The sequence below is a fragment of the Pithys albifrons genome, chromosome 13 (assembly GCF_047495875.1).
Source record: "Pithys albifrons albifrons isolate INPA30051 chromosome 13, PitAlb_v1, whole genome shotgun sequence".
Lineage (NCBI taxonomy): Eukaryota > Metazoa > Chordata > Aves > Passeriformes > Thamnophilidae > Pithys > Pithys albifrons.
Window position 1 is genome coordinate 9,414,896 of NC_092470.1, and position 19,011 is coordinate 9,433,906.

Genomic DNA, 19,011 nt, shown 5'->3' on the forward strand with positions numbered 1-19,011 from the left:
GAAGTCTGGCCCCGCCGGCGCCCCGTCTCGCGCGCGCGCCGCCATCTTGTGCGGGAGGAGGAGGCGGCGGCAGCAGCAGCAGCAGCAGCAGCAGCAGCGGAGGAGCCGCGGCCGCGCCTCCCGCCCTCCTTCCCAGCCCCGCCGTCCCCTGCCGCGGCGCCATGTCTGCCGAGAGCCCCGAACCCGCCTCGGCCGAGGAGCAGAAGGTGGGTGGCCGGGCTGAGGAGCACAAGGAGGCCCGCGGGGTTTTCCCCCGCCTCCATCGGCGCGCCCGGGCCTCTCCCTCTGTCCCTCGGCCCGGGAGCCCCGCGGGCCGCGGCATCTCCCGGCCCGGCCGCCCCTCCGAGCACCGGCTGCCCCGGGCCCACCGCCGGCGCGCAGCAGGGCCCAGGCGGCGCTGCCCGAGCACTTCGAGCCCCGCTGGAGCCGGGGGGGCCGCACCACCCTCCATGTTGGCTCGGAGCGGGCGCTCCCGGCCCGGCCCTCGGTGTGTGCGCGGGCCTGGACGGGCCGATGGCGTTTCCTCGCTCGTTCCGTCGGCCCCGCTCCCCTCGAGTTCTCCGCGGGCCGCGCCGTCGTGCGCGATGGGTTTCGGCTCCATCGCAGCGGCGGGAGGGAGAGCAGCGATAATCCGGGGCTAATACGTTCGTTTCACTTTTAGGAAACGTTCAGCTTTTAATATGAGTTGTTTAAGAGAAGAAATATCCAAAACACAATGACTGTGGCCTGTGCTAGTTAAGGCTTTCAGAAAGAATAACTGAGTGGGTTATCTGGTGGTGTCCGTGTTATGTCATCTCTGTCGCTAATAATCGTTTCCTAAGTGGAATTGGCCTCGTGGATGACTGTGCTGTGACTTTAAGAAGTCGTTTATTTTTCAGTCTCGTCATTGCTGTGTGAGCCCAGTTGCAATCCCCACAGCTATTTCCGATCTGGAGAAGTTACGAAACAGAAGAAGGATGGGAAAAAAAAAGCTTAATCTACCTCAGCTGTCAAATTTTTGTTTAATAATTTACGATTCGTAATATGAGTTAGTCATACAAGTAGAGCTTTGGGGCTCAGTATGGAATGATACCCTCTCAATAGGTGCAGTAATCAGAACCAGCTGCTTTGGCAGGGCTGTAATCTGCTCTTAAATAGGTGTGTTGTGCAGCGTGACTTCACGTCCATGCCAGGTAGGCTGCTGAGGGATACTGTTCCTGTTCAAAGCCTATAAAAGTAAGTCCCTGGCCTGTGCAGCACTCCTAGAATAGCTCTGTAATAAGAGCATAGTTAAACATGTGGTAGCAAGTTTATTGTGATGCCTTCTGGTGTGTTCTGATGAAGTCCGGCGATAGGGGCTGGGTTTGCTAATGAAGTGTCAGATCGAAGTCTTGAAATGCAGGTTTATGCACTGTTTGGAAAAATAACCTTTTATCTGAGAGACACAAGTTCCTTACTGACCTGATGATTTAGATTTAATCTGGTAAAGGTGTTCAAGAAAAGTTATATAACATGAATAAAATAAAACTCAGTGTAGTGTGAGATTATGTCCTGGTAGGACACTGTGACATCAGTGCCATTGTGACATTGCAATATGAACTTCCACTAGAACTGTTTGTCTGGGTAAGCAAAAGTGAACATTGACTCAGTTAATGCTTAGCTCTGAAATACTTACATAAACATCCCATTTTGCAGTACTTATTTATATGTATGCTTAAAAAAGATGATGCCCCTAAATGAACTTTGAGGCAGTGCTCTCATGTTCAGAGGCTCTTTTCTAAACTTTTCTAACCTGCTGTAAAAAGCTTGTGCGTGTACTGAGTGAGAAAGGCCTTTGAACTACAGAGTGATGAAAATTGAAAATTGGCCAAAGACCCGTGTTTCCTGTTCTCAGTGTGAAAACTCAGGACAGTGGCAGGGGGAAGTTCAGAAACAAAGAAACTTCAGACGTAGGAGAACATACGCTTGGGTGACTGACTCCTTTTGCCTTAAAAGCTTGTATTTTTCAGGAAGCTGTTAGAGGTGCTGCATTTTTTAGCTGACCTGGTTTTTGCTACATAAGTTTGCTGTAGGGTTCTGCTGTTTTCCCATTTTGTGCTTTGCATTTTGTCCAGTGTCCTCTGCTAAAGAGGGTAAGTCATTCATACCAGAGTTTTAACATTCTCATGGCTCTCTTTTTGGGCATGCAGTTCAGTAGCCCACCAGATATGTAACTTTATGCTGCTAGTACCTCTGTAAAGATTAAAACCAAAATCTATCTTTAAATGAGTTAGGTAACTACTGCCTTCCTGGTGGAGCATTTTAATGACTTCATGAGCTGTGTCAGATGCCTGTAGAGAACTAAAATTATAACTTTTGTGTGGTTGTCACTAAGAAGAAGAGCGTGGTATATCTTGATTTCCGCCCACTCCCCAGTCATTTGTTAGTCACTTGGTTGTTGCTTCTGTAACTCAAGGGAGAATGTTCTACATGTAGGAGTGGCTTGGGTTAAAATCTTTGTGGCTCAGTAACACATCTCCAAGAGTGTTCAATACCATCTAGTCCACAGCAGAATATAAGATCAGGACGTGCAGGCAGTGATCTTCCCAAGGAAACTCTCCAAGGTCTCAGCAGTCTGGGGTTTAGAAGCCTTCTGAGCGGCGACTGAACACATCAAACTGCTTTCTGAATCCATCTGAATTCTTGGCACCCCCTGTATCCTTCAGCAAGGAATTCTGCAGCTTACCTATATTTTACGTGGAGCACTGTTGTCTTAAGTATTTTTTGAACCTGCCATCAGCTGGTTTTGCTTGACACCTCAAGCCACGGTGTTGAAATTCTTTAATTCCTCTTCCATAGTTTTTTGAGTCTCAGTTGTCTTTGGTCATCAAGAGTAAGTGACTGTGGTCTGTATCCTTTTGAGCTTCATTGATGCGTAACACAGTGTTTTGTGTTTGGATTGCCTGCTGTGCCATAATTTGTCAGCCCTGTGAGTTTGCATAAATGTCTCCTTTGATGAACCATGAATACATATTTATATAAGCTATTTATTGTTGGTCCTCCTTAAAAAATAACTCCTTTTGGATTTTAATGGCAAAATATGCCCCCTCAAATGCTTTGTTGGCTCAGCAGCAAGTACCCAGTGATTCAGCATTAGATGTTGAGAGTGTTGAGCTGAGAGGATTACTTTTGGGAAAATCCAGTGTCTGTCAGCATGTTAATGAATCACAGTACGAGTAACAGCAGCTGAGTGATCTGTAGTGCGTGAAAACTCTGCTCCTGGCTAATGTCATATTATATAGTGAGAAATTTTATAGGTATAGTTTTATGTTCAGTGGTATCAGGGTAACTGCCCTTTATTTGTATTTGTATTTTTGATTGTATTGCCCAACTGCATTTGCATCTAATAAAAAGCATTGGTTCCTGTTGTCATAGAAGTTTCTGTTAAACCATTAGGAAAATTTCTGTCTTTCCTTGGGAGAACTGTTAATTCAGGTTTCTGCTGTATTGTGCAAAGCTTGTCCTTGAGATGTCTTGGCCTAATGGACAGACTAGACAGTGTTAAATTCTAAATCTGTAATTATTATCTTTGTTCCTGAGGCTTCTTACTACACAGATGTTGAATATTATACAACTTGGAGCTTTTATAAGAGAGACAGGAGAGCACCTGCTATAGGCGAGTGTGTGGCTCCAGTTCTTTGGCAATTCTGGCTCAAGTAGCTCCCAGCTCCTTGTGTTCCTCTGTCCTCCTGGCTGTTGTGCTGACATACCTGTTTGTGTAGCTGCTTGGTGATCCAGACTGCGGAAATGAATCCAAACAAAACAGCCCAACAAGAGGAGAAGGGGATAAAAAAAGAGAAGGATGATTATTTTTCTGTTGAATTGATTTCTTTAACCCATTTCTGGAAAGTACACGCAGTCGTGCTGTTTGATGCAATCCAAACTATGATGACAGGCATGGAAAAGAGTGTGAAGGAGCTGCCTGAGCAGCTCTGAGTGGACATGAAACCTTAGTCACATATGAATCAGGCCCTCCTGATTTCAATGGCCATTCTTGTTTCCTGCCTAGAAGTCTTTCTGTGACTTCAGATGATAACAGTTTAACACGACAGCAGTCACTGCGAATCATTATATATTTTCCCTGAACTAGCAGTGGTTTGCATTTTAAAAAAATGGCCATGGTCAAATACTGAGCAAAACAAGAATTTTGAATAAAGATATTTTTGAAATTATCCAATAGAATAAATTGTAGTTCATACATCAAATTGCTACATGGAATGGAACAGATGAGTGTAAAATAGAGGTCAGTGAACAAATTGCAGTTTTGCCAAATAAGTATCTTCAAATGATTATTTTGAGCATCCATATTTTACAGTGTACTCATAAAAGAGGCATTTTATTTTACACAAAAACATTATCCAGCTGTCTTCATCCTCATAATTTTAGGATAATTCTAGACGTGTATTGAGAAACACAGTATTGCTATTAGTATGACAGCAGGCATGTTTTTGGGTTTACAGTGAATATCAACATATCACAGTTAGAGCAGCTACACAGATCAGGGTGGCAATGCAGGCATCAGTCTGTCTGTGCAACTACATTATGAAATAGGGATATTTGGGAAAAAATATCCTGTGGCTCTTGCCCAGTATTCAACATTTGTTCTTAGCATAATCCTTGTTTAGGAAAAAAAATTAGTTTTGTTTGAGGATTTTTTTTTTCAAAATTGAACAATGAAAATTTAAAATAGACTATTTTGCTTTGAGAAGGAAATGTGCACATCTCCAGGAAGGGTATCTAAGATGGAAGGCTGAACTCCTACAGTTGCTGTCAGCATTTGAGAGATGGCTCACTTGGTGGCAGCAATGAGCATGTGGGTGTATTACCTGCAGAGGAATTCTGCATAAATATACATTGTTGTATAGTTCATTTCCAGTATCTCTGTCTTTCAGGAAATGGAGGATAAGGTGATCAGTCCAGAAAAAGCTGAAGAAGCAAAATTGAAAGCAAGATACCCTCATCTGGGCCAGAAGCCAGGAGGCTCCGATTTCTTGAGGAAGAGGCTTCAAAAAGGAGTGAGTTCTTTATTGTCTACAGAGTGTGAACAAAAAATGCCAAAATTTATGTCAGGGGTTTGTGTTTCCCTCTCCACAGGCTTTTGTGTGGTAAAAGAGTCCTAAGAACTTTAAATTTTGAGAAAGCACTAGGAAAAGAAATTTGTCTTCACAAAACCAATGCCATGTTGGCAGGGTACCTGTTTACAGCATCAGTGGGTCAACCACACTTGTTAAAAAAAATGAAACTTAGAAGCTGCAGTGATAGACTTAATGAAAAAACAGCAAACACCATGGGTAAGAACCTTATCCCTGTTTTGTAGAGATTTCATCTTATCTTCTGATTTTATCTTGCCCATTTTTGTGCCCCCAAAATGTATGTTCACTCCTTTTATCCGTGTTTTTAGCACATGAAAGTTTAGTATCTGCTTTTAGACCAAGATCATCTGACAGCAGTGGTTTGAGAATGGCTGTATAATTCTGGATATACACCCTGACCAAAAACTAATGAGGGAAGAATGAAGAGTGAGGTAATATTTAGTATCGTTCCACATCTAACCAGTGTCTCTTTTTTTTTTTAGTGATTCAGCTATTCAGTTATTCAGTTTATTTTTTTAGTTTAATTATTCATAAAGTGATTATGTAATGCCTTTCAGGCATGCTAAAACTCTGTTCTTGGAATAATTCTAGTATGTCACTACTTCTGATGGTGCTTTCATTGCTGTCACAGTGATGTTGTTTTTTTAACTATTGTCTAGGCCCTTTGAGTACATACAACGATTCCAGGTATAAATCCTTTGCAAACCAGCTGCTGGAGTTCAGTGCTGATCTAATTCTGTGCTATCGGTAACATCTCCTGAGAATTGTTACTGTTGGCAGTTTCTTTGGATAATCTTTCTCTCATAAACTGGACTGTGTGCAGCAGAGTTAAGGCTGCTGGGCACAGGCAGGTGGTAGATGAGGTTGGCTCCCTCAAGTTTTGCTGTTACGTTGTCAAAAGCAGCCTAAATGAGACTTCGTTATGTTCGGTGTGTGTATGGACACAGGAAGGAGAGGTAAGTGTGATAATCCAGGAAAACAGACCAGCGTTCACTCACCAGTGATTGATAGCCATAAAGGAATTACGATTTCTTGCACTTGGTCCAAATGTGCAAAACATGCACCAGTAATAACAACCTGTACCATATCTTCATCTTCATTATACACTGTGGAATGCAAAGGCTGTTGCAGCAAGTACTTTCAAATTTGAACAGAAGCAGATCCATGGCCATCTTAATTGACTTTTGCTCCTTTGATGAAAGATGGCATAAAATTGTGGATTCCAATTCATAATATGCCTCCTTCAGTTCCTGATGTGGTGATAATAACTTTCTTCCATTTTTTATTATTTCTGTTTAGTGTGCTCAATGTCTTAAATGAGGAGGCATCTTTACTTGATGTAGGTCCTGGTGTACTTCAGGCTGCCTGCACTGATGAAGTTTAAAATAGGGTGAGGATAGTGAGTATGCTTTTCAGGTAATGTTTCTGACATGAAGACCCCTGGACAGATATTGTTGGTTTAAAAGGGATGATCAAATACAGGCCATCTATGAGAAGCTAGAATAAATCAGGCATATACAGACAGGAATGACTTGAAGGAAGAAATGGATTGATATGCTAATGCATGAAAGATGGTAGGTTTTCTCAGATATTCTTGTAAATGTATGTGGGCAGCTGTAGCCCAAATCTTCTTCGATTTGGCAACTAGGACATGCTGTGCCAATTCATATTTGCTGCCCAGAAATGTTCAGCCTTGGATGACACACTTTCTCCAGACTAATGGTAGATGAGAGCAGTGCTCCACCATGTTCCTGTGGAACTCTTACATGCACAGAAATAGATCTGTTAACAGTTGCAACACATCTAAAGATTGAGTGATTCTGTTATTACCTAGTTGCTGTTTAAATTTTCTTTTGGTTGCTTCAGTCTTGAAGGGCAAAATGTGAAAGCCCTTTTCCCAATCAGATTATGTTCTAACTTAACGGTGTGGGCTGTTGTTCAGCTGGCTGAGCACTAAGCCTATACAAAACTCACTGGGGGACCTTCTTTTCAGAGATGATTGTGATTGCAGCCAGCAGTTAGTAGTGTATATCTTAATCCTGAATCTAATTTTTTGTTCAAAATCGTGGGTTACAAGTACCTTATTGGTAGACCTCATAATAAGATGTGAAAAAATGACAACTTTTCCTGCAAAATGTTTCGGTGAGAAATTGAAGACCTGATGCAGAGCTTGGTTGAAATTCATGCCTCATCTTATGGTGATATGGATAAATAACAGTCATTTGGCTTTCACATCTGTATATAACTTAGTATTTTTAGAAATCTGACAACTTATAAAAGGGACTGCTATTAAAAATTTGCCGATAGATTAAGGAACACGATTTTGGAAATTCCAACTTAATTTACTTTTGTATTAAGAAAAACCCTGGAATGTGGGATAACAATTTCCTTCACACAGTGCTTTTCAGAAGGACTGTATTGTTTCACTTTGCTAAATAATTGGTTTGGGAATTTTAGGCATTATAGTTCCACTGTTTTAGTGTATACAGAGAAGAGGTTCTCTTGTTATCATGCAGTTTCCTGGTGCTTTGATCTTCTGGTATGATAGAGCAGGCTCTGTTCTCCACCTTTAGTTCATGCATTATTTGGCTAGTCTGTGTAGCAGAACTTGCTCCCTGCAACAGAATTTATAAGGCCCAAGGTTTCAGTTGTGGGAAATGAGCTTTTGGGAAAGCCAAGGCAAAAATAATGTTCAGGTGTGGTACGTGTTTAATGGTATATGTAGAACCTAATTGTGTATTTACCCGATGTCAAGAGTTCAGCTGTCTGTGCTTAATAGTCTTGGTGTCCTTTTTTAATCGACATAGATGAATCGGGGAGATTTTATTATTGTTTTGAAAGTTTAAAATACCTATTGAATTATGTCATTCAGTGTATGCATCTTAAAGATTTCAGGATTTTAAATATATGTGTGTTTTGTCTTCTAGCAAAAATACTTTGATTCTGGTGATTACAACATGGCTAAAGCAAAGATGAAGAATAAGCAACTGCCTGCTGCAGCTCCTGACAAGACAGAAGTCACTGGTGACCATATTCCTACTCCACAGGATCTTCCACAGCGGAAACCATCTCTTGTTGCTAGCAAGCTGGCTGGCTGACCAGAACAGCTGAACTGCATGATTATTCTCATTCCTGTTATTTCTCCTTAATAGTTACTTCTCACCCTCACATCCCCCTTTTTCTTTCTTACACTAAGTCATGAGACTGACAGCTTTGCAGGTAGCGATAGCATGTGCTGCTATTGTAAGGGAATACTGTTAAGAGTAAAACGTAGTATTTGGACTAGTTGAGAACAATGCACTGATTAAAAAAAGGACAAGTTTGGTTAGAGCAATGTAATCTACTTGAAAATGTACATATTGCCCATTTCCTAGTGTAGGACTGGTTCCAGCAAGTGACATCGCAAGTTTTACAACTTCTAATGTTTCTGCTTTTGTTATTTCATCTTAATTACAGCATATTTGTATTTAATATAACCTCCAGTTGTGTTGGGTTTTTCTTCCGTGTTTGGGTTTGGTGTCTAAAATAGAGGTTTAGACCACAAGTTGCTAGATGGTAGAGCATGTACAAAAACAAAGACAGGGCTCTGATTGAATTTTGTTTCTGCTTTTGAACTTGAACGGCCTTAAACCTGTTTCAGCTTTAACAATAGAGTTTTTACTTGGGCAATATTTGCCCATTCTGGTGTAACTCTTGTGAACCTAGTGCTTATTGACAACTGCCTGTTGAAGCTGGTATTCTTTTCAGTTCTGTAGCTTAGGACACACTTTTGTTGAAGATGTGAATGAAGTGTGCATGTGCATAGACTGTTGAATTCACTCTTGTGCCATTTTTTGTAAATACAATAGTTTTGCACAACCTTTTGCAAACGTCTGTTAGTTTTACATTTTAAAAAGCAGATAATGTGCCAATCAAAGCACAAGTGATTCTGTATCTTTCAAAGTCTTGTCCTGAAACAAAGAGCCCAGAATCTTGCTACTGAAAGTAAAAAATTGTATACCTGGAATTTGTGAAACACATATACACTTAATCTTATGCTTTTGCAGTTGTATATTTTGTTTTGCAGCAATATCCAGCATTCAAATATAAATCTGGAATTTGTACCTATATTTGCAGGCAAGTGCCCTTTTTGTTCAGTAGCTGTTTAAGCTTTGAAAGCTGAAATGCTCTGTCTGATGACATGGAATATAGCTAAATGTACTGTTCTAGAGAGCTCCCTGTGTGACAAACACCAAATCTAGGCTCACTAACATTTGGTATGCAATTATCTTTGGGCTATTTTAGACTTCTGGAAGCAGAATGGTATAATTTTTCTTTCTTGGACTCCTGAAGAAGTAATAAACTATCTCCTTTTCTTTTTGTTACGCAGCAGCCCCCTCATTGGCTTTGGGGAAACAAATATCTGGAAATAGTATTTCTGTAATGACCTACTGAAAAATAGGTAACATTTCATATGAATGGACTCCTGTTCAGGTTATGATGCAGGTTGCAAGCACTAGATAGACAAAATACATAGTTCATATTAGACAGGTGACTTGATGCATTTAAAAGCATGTTCAGTGAAATCAGAATACTAAAAGTGCAGTGTGATCCATAATGTAATTGATTTTCATGTAAGTAGTCACAGCCTTCATGTTCTTCAGGAGAACAAGAAACTTTAAAAATACTGGTTTACTGAATACTTTTTTCTTTGAAGAAATAGTTCTGAAACAGCCTATTAAAAACAAAGCACCAGTGTGGGTATTATAAGAGAGAACACTCTTAAACATGCTTGTTTTTGGAAGCTTGTCCTCTTGGTGTTGACATATTCAGAAAGGCCTTAAAGTATAAAGGACTGCTAGTCTAAAACAATGCTGGCCCATATCATCTGCAGTGCTCTCTCTAAAGGCAAACATAGAATGGTCAAGAGAAAGTGAATAGTCTTTATTTGGTCCTGCTTTGATCAGAAAATACAAATGTCTATTTAATGTAACATTCAGAGAAGTAATTCCAGAGAATTTCAGAGCTGCTAACCTGATTCTTCCCAAGTCTGTATAGCCCTTTTCTAGTAATTAAATGGTCTCTGTCAAGCCTGTCCTTACTCCTTATCCTCCACTAATACTATAAAAAAATTGTGGGTTTTGGAGAACAGGTTGAAGCAATGGACCTACATCTTTAAGAAATTAGGCTGGAAGACCGACAAGGAAACTTGAAATATTGAAGCAAGCTGCTTTTTATAGATATTTGTTCTAATGTGAAAAGCCCTCTTTATTTTTCTAAATATAAATGAAATTGAAACTTAATGATAGGACTGGGCCTGAAACAAAAGTTGAACAACTTAAAGTGACTTGCTGTGTATTGTCTGGTGCCACTACTCCATAGCTCCTGTAAGGTGAGTTTTCTCCATGTTTGGGAAGGTTTAAAAAGATAGCCATTCAAATTTAAACATTTCCACTCACTTAGCTATGACTCGGCTTGTCGTGCTGGTTGGACAACACAAGCTCTTCTGATGCTCACTCAGTGACTTGGGAGTTCTTAAGACTACCACAAATTCAGCTATGAATATATTATCCATGTGTATATTTGAAGTACTGTAATACTAACTAGGTCAGTGACTGATAATGAGCCTTCACATCTGACAGACCTCAGCAGCAGGCACAGCTATTTTGATTCTATGTATAAAACTAAAGTCCAATAATCACTTAACAGTAAATTGAACGTGACTGCAGATCGATGCCTACTTTCAGCTTACTCTAGCAAGATTAACTCAGCTATCCAAACTGATGTACATAATGTATTATATGAGTTTTACCATTTGATAATTGCCTTTTTCAAAGAAAACCTGTCCACACTGTAGACTGGCAGTCCCTTTCATATCTTGCCTTTAAAGATAGACCGTGTTTAGTTGTTAGAAGTAGTACTCATGTAGGCTTATAATAGCAGATAGCACCAACATTTTATTTGAGATAGTTAAGTGAATTAATTACAACTTCACGGATATGTCCCCAGATCTGTAACACCAAAGGCTTCCCTCTCATTGTTCTTGGTGTAGTAGGACAGTGTTTGTGTAAAGGCCACCGGAGTACATTTTGTTGGACATATTTACACCCAGTCAAGATGTTAAATGTCAATTGTTCTTTACAAACTTACACATTGTATAGTATACAGAATAAATTGATTTACTTAGTTTTTATTGCAACATGGAGGTTTGTCTCATCTTTACTGTGGTTTCCTAAACAATATTGGATACTTCGGTATTCTCTATGGAAAACTTCTAAACCCTAAATCTCACTACTCTGTATCATTAAAAATATGACTGGGCTTTGGTTTCTAGTATGTTAGACTACAGAATTACTTTAATGTAATCACATTTATATATATATATATTTCAGTGCTTATTTTTCTATTAAGGCAATTAAAGCTTATTGTTTGAAAACTCCGTAACAGATGATTGTTTTGGTCCCTTGCACTGAGTGAAGGGGATGTCTGGGAACCAACTTGGCATAGAGGTTTGCATTGTTGGTATAGACTATTGGCCTAAATAATGGCAACACTTCCAGGAATCACAGTGCTGGAAAAAGTCCAACTAAGTTCATAGTCATCCTGTGACTTAGGTGCCGATGTTTGTGCAGCTTCAAGGCTCGTGTGCACAAGTAGCTCAGTTGCCAAGGTTATAGTAACACCCTCTCTGCATACCTGCATGGCACATGATTCTCTCTCTTCCTACATATCTCTTGCATTATGTTTCAGTGCTCTTAACTGTTCAATCAGTACTGGCTGAAACCAACCCTGTTTTGCTTTCTACAGCTAAAAACTACAGGCTAGCCCTTGTAGAATAAGACTAGGAGAAGGGGTAGGAGAAGGATTTTAGCCTGTAAATTTCTCAGGTTTGTCTGTCTTGCCAGTGAAAGGCACTTGAAGTTAAACTGATGGTCAGTGCTTTTCTGAAGGAGTGGGCAGGCCCATACACTGGCCATGTGCTAAATATTATTGTTGTGCCTTTAATGATTTCCCTTTTTTGTTTGGCAAAGAGAGAACTTGCTGCTTGCTTGTAGAACAGTGTGACAACAAAATAGGCAGTCCTGTGTGAGAAGGGAATTTTTCTGCCACAGTTGAACAGATCATGGATGTGAAGAGACTGTAGATGTAAGAAACGGGAGATGACGGATACTTAGTAGTAATTTCTGGAAAAAAAATTACATAAACATTCAGTAAAAAATTCGGCATATGGACCATGTCAGCTGCATCAGTTGTACATTGTCATCTGGAATACCCTGGGATATATTCTCTGAAAAAAAATGCCATCTTTTTTGAAAAGATGTGCAAAATAAGAGATTAGGTCATTTAAAATCTTGCCAGCAAATATTTAATGCAGGAGATGCATCTGAAAGTAATAAATAGTTGATCTGGATACATTACATACAGGTGGTTTCTTGGCAACTTTCAATGCCCCCAATTCCTGTCCTTAATGACAGATTTGAAATCCTGGTTTATGCAAATTGTGTCAAATCATAGCATATTTTGGACTCCACTATCTATTTTTTGCTGTGGCTTATAATTACATTTGGCTCCAGAGCTCCATCTGTGAATGGCTGCGATCAATGATCCAGAACCAAGTGAACTCCTGAAATGAGTCTTTGAATTTAGAGTAGATATCCTAAAGAAAGGGTATGTAATACTGGATATGAAGCAGCACACAGTCAGAGGGGAGGTTCGGGTCCCTTCTGAAAATAAAACTGTTGAAATTTCACTTGTTTGTACAAGCAGATTCTGAGATTAAGGCTGTTAAGAGGGGGAGGTGATCACACTCTTAAATGAACCATGAGTCACTTTGTTACACATGAAACATGACTGGTAGCTTTAGGATAGATCTCTGTTTTACCTTAGCATACAGATGAAGAGTAGCTATGCAAACTGCTTAGCTAAAACCTCACCTCTGACCTGGACAGCAGGTCCAAGGAACCCATTCTGGGCTTCTTGTAGCACTGAGAGTGAATGTCCAGTTCTGCTGATGGGAGTGAGGCTCCTGGCATGGGACAGTAACAGCAATTGTGGTTAATAATGCTGGACATACTGGTAGAACATAGGAAGAGAGGTATTTTTTAAATTGAGTTCACATTATTTTGAACTCTCCCAGCAGAATCAAGAACTTTTTTAATCTCTACTGTGGACTTACTTAGTTTCCTAGCTGTGAAGGCTATATATCTGCACCTAATACAAACAACTCTGGGTAAGGCTCAGTATTTTCATCTTGGCTATTTTTCATTTGTGTTTGCAGCTTTCTCCACCTCCTTTCTTTTAGATAGCAGCAGTAAAGTACAGCTAGATTATAGCATTTGTTTGGAGAGTCTGTTTTTGGAGCCAGGATAGTGCTTTATCTCTGGCTTTTACTCAGTGATTTTGACCCCATCTCTTTCATGGGTCATTTTCTCTGCAAACAGGTTGGTCTGCCTTTTTCATCGGCACAGTGAGTTTCGGGGGAAGTACAGATACTGCCCACTGAATACACAGCTGTTACCTGAACAGTTGAATTTTGAGAGAGGATAGTCAAAAGCACTTTGGTGGAAAGTGTGGCAAACATACCTGTTTCAAGCTTGCTTTGTATTTTGGACCAGTTGGACTAGTAGGATGCATTTCCAAGGTGAAAAAAAAAAGTAATAGAATCAGATCTGCTCTCAATGAGCTCTTGCCATAATATGAGATGTAAAAAATACTGACTAATAATTAGAGAGGTGTCATCTTGAGACCTAGCTTGAACAAGGATTATGCTTTTCATTTCCTTTTACAGAAACGTTAAACTTTTGAAAGGTGTGTATCTCCATGTCTTGGTGAGAATTGGACTTACTGAAGGAACTGGTTTGGGCCCCGTTCTCTTCAGTGCTTTCAGCAGTGGTTTGCACGACACTTGCAATCAAGCTGGAGGAGGCTGTAAGCAATTTGAAGGATGGGATCAAAATCTGAGGGGGAGAAAAAAAGGCAGGAAAACTTGACACCTGAGAAATACAAACCAAAACACACAATGGGAATAACTGGATGGGTGGTAGGATGGCAGCCAGGCACACAGAGGCTTCAGCAGGTTGTGACACAGATGTAAATCCAGACAGATGAGGCGGCTGCAGTGAAGCCTCATCTTCCGCCTGCGAGGAGAGGAGAGGAGAGGGCCCTGCGCCTGGTGGTGCCCGGACTGCGGAGCCGCCCCCGCGCCCGGAGCAGCGCATGGGCTGGGCAGCGGCGGAAATTATACACAACCCCAATGAAGAAACGAGTAATTTTCCCAGTCAAGGAGTGAAAAAATAAATTAAAAACAAAGAGCAGTATAGTGAGAGAGAGGAGAAGTAGCGGTTCTGGCACAAAGCGGGTGTCTCGCAGCCCCCGCGGGGTCCGGGACCGGAGTCCCCCGGGCGCGGTGCCGGGGCCGCGTCCCGCCCGCCGGGGGGAGGCATCGCGCTCCGCCGCCCTCCGCTCCTGCCCGGCCCTGCCCGGCCCCGCCGCCGCTCCCACAATGCACAGAGCCCGCCAGGTAGCAGCAACATGGCGCGGGCCGCCGCCTGAGCATCCTCCTCCTCCTCCTCCTCCTCCTCCCGCGCGCCTCCGCCTCCCGCCGCCGGGCTGCCGCAGAGGGGCCGCTCGCCCGCGCCCTGCGCCATGGCAGCCTCTGAGCTCTACACGAAGGTAGGAGAGCGGCGGGGCCGGGGCTGCGCGGGGGCAGCCGGGCCGCGGGGCGGGCGAGGCGGGGGCAGCGCGGCCCGGCAGAGCATCCCGGCGGGGCGAGGCTGGGCGCGGGCGGGGGCCGGCGGCTCTCCCCGCGGTGGAGCCGGTCCCCGCCGTGCCGGAGGGGCTCTGCGCTCCGGGCCCGGCTGGGGCCGGCGGGGACCCACCGCGGAGGAGCCAGTGCCGCGCTCCCCGCCCGCGGGGTCTCCAGGAACCGGGCACCGTCCCCGAGCGAGCGGCCGGGGCGGCTCCGGGGGCAAGTGCGGCGGGTCAGCACGGCCGCTCGGTTATCGCGTTCGGAAACACCTTCGGCATCCTTGAGGATAAACGACTTCTCCGGCATGAGCGCTTTGATAATTCAGCTACCCTTTCGAGTGAAACTGCAGCTTCGGATTATATTTATTCTTTTGGCAGCCATTCAGAAGCCCTGCAGTCAGCAGTGATGCGCAGCGTAACTCTCATATGCTCTTTAATCAGACATTTTTCTAATCTTTTTAGTCCTGTGTGTTAGTATCTCATCAGCTCCTACCTGGAAACAGTTACTGCCTTATACATCTTGATGATGGCAAAGCCTGCAAATCGAGATGTGGAAATGGTTTTTTTATGCCCTAGCAATGAATTGCTCTGCCTTGAGCTAGTGCAAAAATCTGAAAAAAATGACAGACAACAGGTTTTTAAGGGCAGGCAGGATGACTGGGATCACCAGAACTGAGCATTGCAGTATAACATCACAAACTCCAAATACTTCTTTCAAAAATTTTGCACAGTCCAAGCATGTCATTAGGAAAGCCATGCCATCTAGATCCTCAAGCCTCTTTTTGAAATACTCACGAATTATTCCCAGTCTAGCATTTTGTGTGAGGAAGGAAAGGAAACAGACTTTGTTTTGACATGAGTAAGTCACCTTATTTGTAGAGTCCTCCCACTCAGAAGTAGTGGGACAGCACATTGACAAAACAAATCAAACTGGACAGTCCTTTCAACAGGCTTGACCGAATCTGAGAAGTGTATTTGTGTTGGAGAGATTGAATAGGAGGAGGTGAGGTGCATGCCTGCACCCCCTAAAGAATGCTAAATACTTTAGTGATGCATGACATCTTGGTGTCTTCTGTCTTACAGAAAAATATCTCTTTGAACTATCATTGCCCAAAGGTATAAAAATTGCCATTCTGGTCAAGAGAGCAGTGGTACTGTGGAGTTGTTCTGTGTAAGGAGTTGTTTTGGAAAGGTGTTCTTGATTTATATCTCTCTCTGTAGGTCATGTTCTTCTGAAATTAAAATGTCTCATAAAGTGTTGATCAGAATACTTTCTTTTTTCTTTTTTTTTTTTTTAATTTCCAACCTTGTCTGACTTAGAATTTCTTTCCTTGAGTGGTTGAATTCTTTGGTCAAAAGCAGCTCCAAAAATGTGGGTGTGCTGTTGTTTTGGAACTGTGTTACAGTGGAAAGCTCAAGGCCTCTTGTAGTTCCTGAGAAAGACCTGGCTTAGCATTGGGCAGGCCAGGGTAGGAAACCTGCTGGGTGTTCAAGAGAGACTCTGCTGTCTTCCCTCTCTGTTGGCTTTTTCCCCAAGTAATGGCAGCATGCTGTTTACATCCCATTCAGTATCTCATCCTTGATTAGCTAACATAAATAATTGATTTCAGGTCGTATCACACAGAGATAAAAAGAGCAAACACAAAGTCAAACAAGCACAGGGATGATCCTGCAGTAGAGATTTGCTGGGTGATGAAGGCCAGTGAAATTGCTTCTGTGCTTTACTCTAACACCACAGACTGTTCTTGTCCTCTTTAGAGACATGTAGGCACAGAAAGAGCAAATTTCACATCTATTTTATACTGGTAGGCAGAGTCAAGATTGTCATTCAGGGCATCTGCTTAAAGCACCAGAGCTTCCATTATAGCATCCACTCTTACCATATGGTATTGGCACAGAAATTTTGCCAGCAAGCAGCGTCAGGTATGAATTTTCAGCACATTGTTGCTGCTGTGTATGTGCATGTGTGTGTCCTGAAGTGAAGTACCTGGCAGCTCTCTCACTCTCTCCCAGCTTGACTGTGTTCAGGGTGCTGTGTTCATGTGAGTAACTTGGAACAATGATTGGTAAAATTATGTTAATGACTTGATGACCAGTGTTGCAAAGAAGTTTTCAGCATCACTTCAAGTGTTGTCTGAAAAGAGGAGAACTAGACTTATTTTTAGTTGATGGTGGTGGAACTGGGGCTCTCTGCTACATGGTCTAGTGTATCTAGCTCTGCTAATATGTTATGCCTTCAAATTTGGTTTCTTTGTATGCCAGCATAAAAATAGCACCCACTGTCCCAACCGCATCTTGAAGTAGCTGAAAGGAACTCTTTATTTTCCCAAGCTAAATTATTTTTTGCTAGAAACCAACAGTACAGATTTTCAAAGAAATTGTGCCACTCTAGTGAAAGCCTTATTGCTTTGATTCATCCAGGTGTGTATCTAAACTTAGTGGCCTGTATGGGCAGCCTCACAGCTGCACATGGTTGTAATTAATCTGGAAATCTTGATTTAAGTTAAAGGACTGGTTCTGGTGCATTCACAAGCTTGTTGTGAATGCACAACGAGTAATGGGCCCAAACCATGCAGTCTTTGTATTCTTGTGTCCAGTGACACTGCAAACACAGATTCTCCTTGAGGGCATCAGCTTCAATTTTGGGTTGCAGCAGCTTAAATCTTCTCCATTGGTTATATCCCAGGCATTCTTATTCAAAATATTATGCCTTTGAGCCTTGTCCTGTTGGATATATATATCACTAGCAGGTTGATGGTCCTGCTGTAAGTTCATTTCTGAAAGTTTTAGTTCTTTGACTTTGGAAACAGACTGGACTGTCTTAGCCCTGCTGAGCAGTGCTGGGATGTAGCTGATTAGCATTTCAGTAACTGCTGGCCAACAACAGATATATACCTGCTTCTGCTGACCCATAAAAATTGATAGGGACAATCTAGGTCATGTGTTGGCTTTGTTAAGTGTAATTTGCTTTCCTTGGAAATTAAGAACAAGTGAGAATGCTTCGCCTAGAATTGGGACTCATCTGACTTCTCTGCACTGCTGAAACCCCATGTTTCATGTTAGACGTTGCCTTTGTGAGTTTCAGGAGTGTGAAACCAAGCCCCAACACATACTCTTGTTGCCTGTACACAAAAATCAACAAAACAGATCAGACACTATGTTTATGACACCTCTTTTAAAGTCAGAGTGAAGAGTTGACGTAATTCAGTCATTTTTTTTTGCCATTTCCATCTATTTTTCCCTGGGTCTGGGTTGTTTCTGTTTCATGCTGTGCTTTCCTAGAGCATGCTGCTTTGCCCTCTTGGGGTTTGTTTTACTTTTGTATGGCTGTGTGTAGTGCACTGATTTATTTACTTATCCATTCAGTCAGACATTCATTTATTTTCATTCTTGCTGCTACCAATATGCTACTCCCTTTCCATTACCTCTGAGATGAGGGGCAGCTTAGTCCCAGCTAGCTTGGTCCTAATTTAGGGCCTAATCCAATGTCAGTTAAAGGGAGTGGAAATGTTCCTTTGAACATAGAGGAATCAGTAAACAGTTTTTGCTGGAGAGCACGATCTGGGCAAGCTGAACTCAGTAGCTGACCTTAAAGTCGTTCAGTTTGTGGGCTTATGAGCGGTAATTGAGTTAGGGAAGTGTCAGAGGAAACTGCATAGAACAAAAAGCTGCTTGTGCAGTCCTCAGCATTGCAAGTGGCCCTTTCTTGCTTTCCTGGGGCTGTCTGTAGCAGCTGCTCTGGGTGTGAAGCCAAGGGTGTAACAAGACTTGCTCTTCTTCAGTTCTGCTGGGTCCTTGCAGGCAAAAAATGGCAAATGGCGGATTCTGACCAGGCTGTGGCTCTTCTTGGGTATGTTTGTGGTACATGGCTAGGGAAATACAGCAAAAAAACACCCAACATGAGCATAAAGGAGAAAATATAACTGTTTCAAAATTTCTGTGCCTATTATTGGACTTTTCTTGGGATTTAAAAAAGAAGCTGCCTTAATTATATAGTCTGGTATAGTGCTGTTCAAACTGTTGTCCCAAAATCAGTTTTCACCCATGTGCAAGTGACCAATCCTCACTCAGAGGTATTTGATTTTATTTACAGTTCCACACTGAAAGTAGGGCTGGGGGAAAAATCCACCAAGCCAGCAGGATGACTACCAAAACTTGTCATTATGTGTACATT

General features: G+C 42.2%; 2 protein-coding genes across 9 annotated transcripts in view; both read left to right on the forward strand.

The window, feature by feature from the left end:
- On the forward strand, positions 1–11,529 carry ARPP19 (cAMP regulated phosphoprotein 19). Its single transcript, XM_071568061.1, has 3 exons — positions 1–206; positions 4,911–5,033; positions 8,039–11,529. Exons 1-3 carry the CDS (start codon positions 162–164, stop codon positions 8,207–8,209), a joined length of 339 nt encoding a protein of 112 aa, XP_071424162.1. The 5' UTR covers positions 1–161; the 3' UTR covers positions 8,210–11,529.
- A 3,045-nt stretch (positions 11,530–14,574) lies between these two features.
- The window catches only part of MYO5A (myosin VA), a 97,836-nt gene continuing 93,399 nt past the window's right edge, over positions 14,575–19,011 (forward strand). For all 8 annotated transcript variants that reach the window (XM_071568744.1, XM_071568747.1, XM_071568749.1 and 5 more), the window contains exon 1: positions 14,575–14,762. In XM_071568744.1, coding sequence (XP_071424845.1) covers positions 14,736–14,762 — 27 coding nt within the window. In that variant the 5' untranslated portion in view covers positions 14,575–14,735. The remainder of the gene's footprint in view (positions 14,763–19,011) is intronic.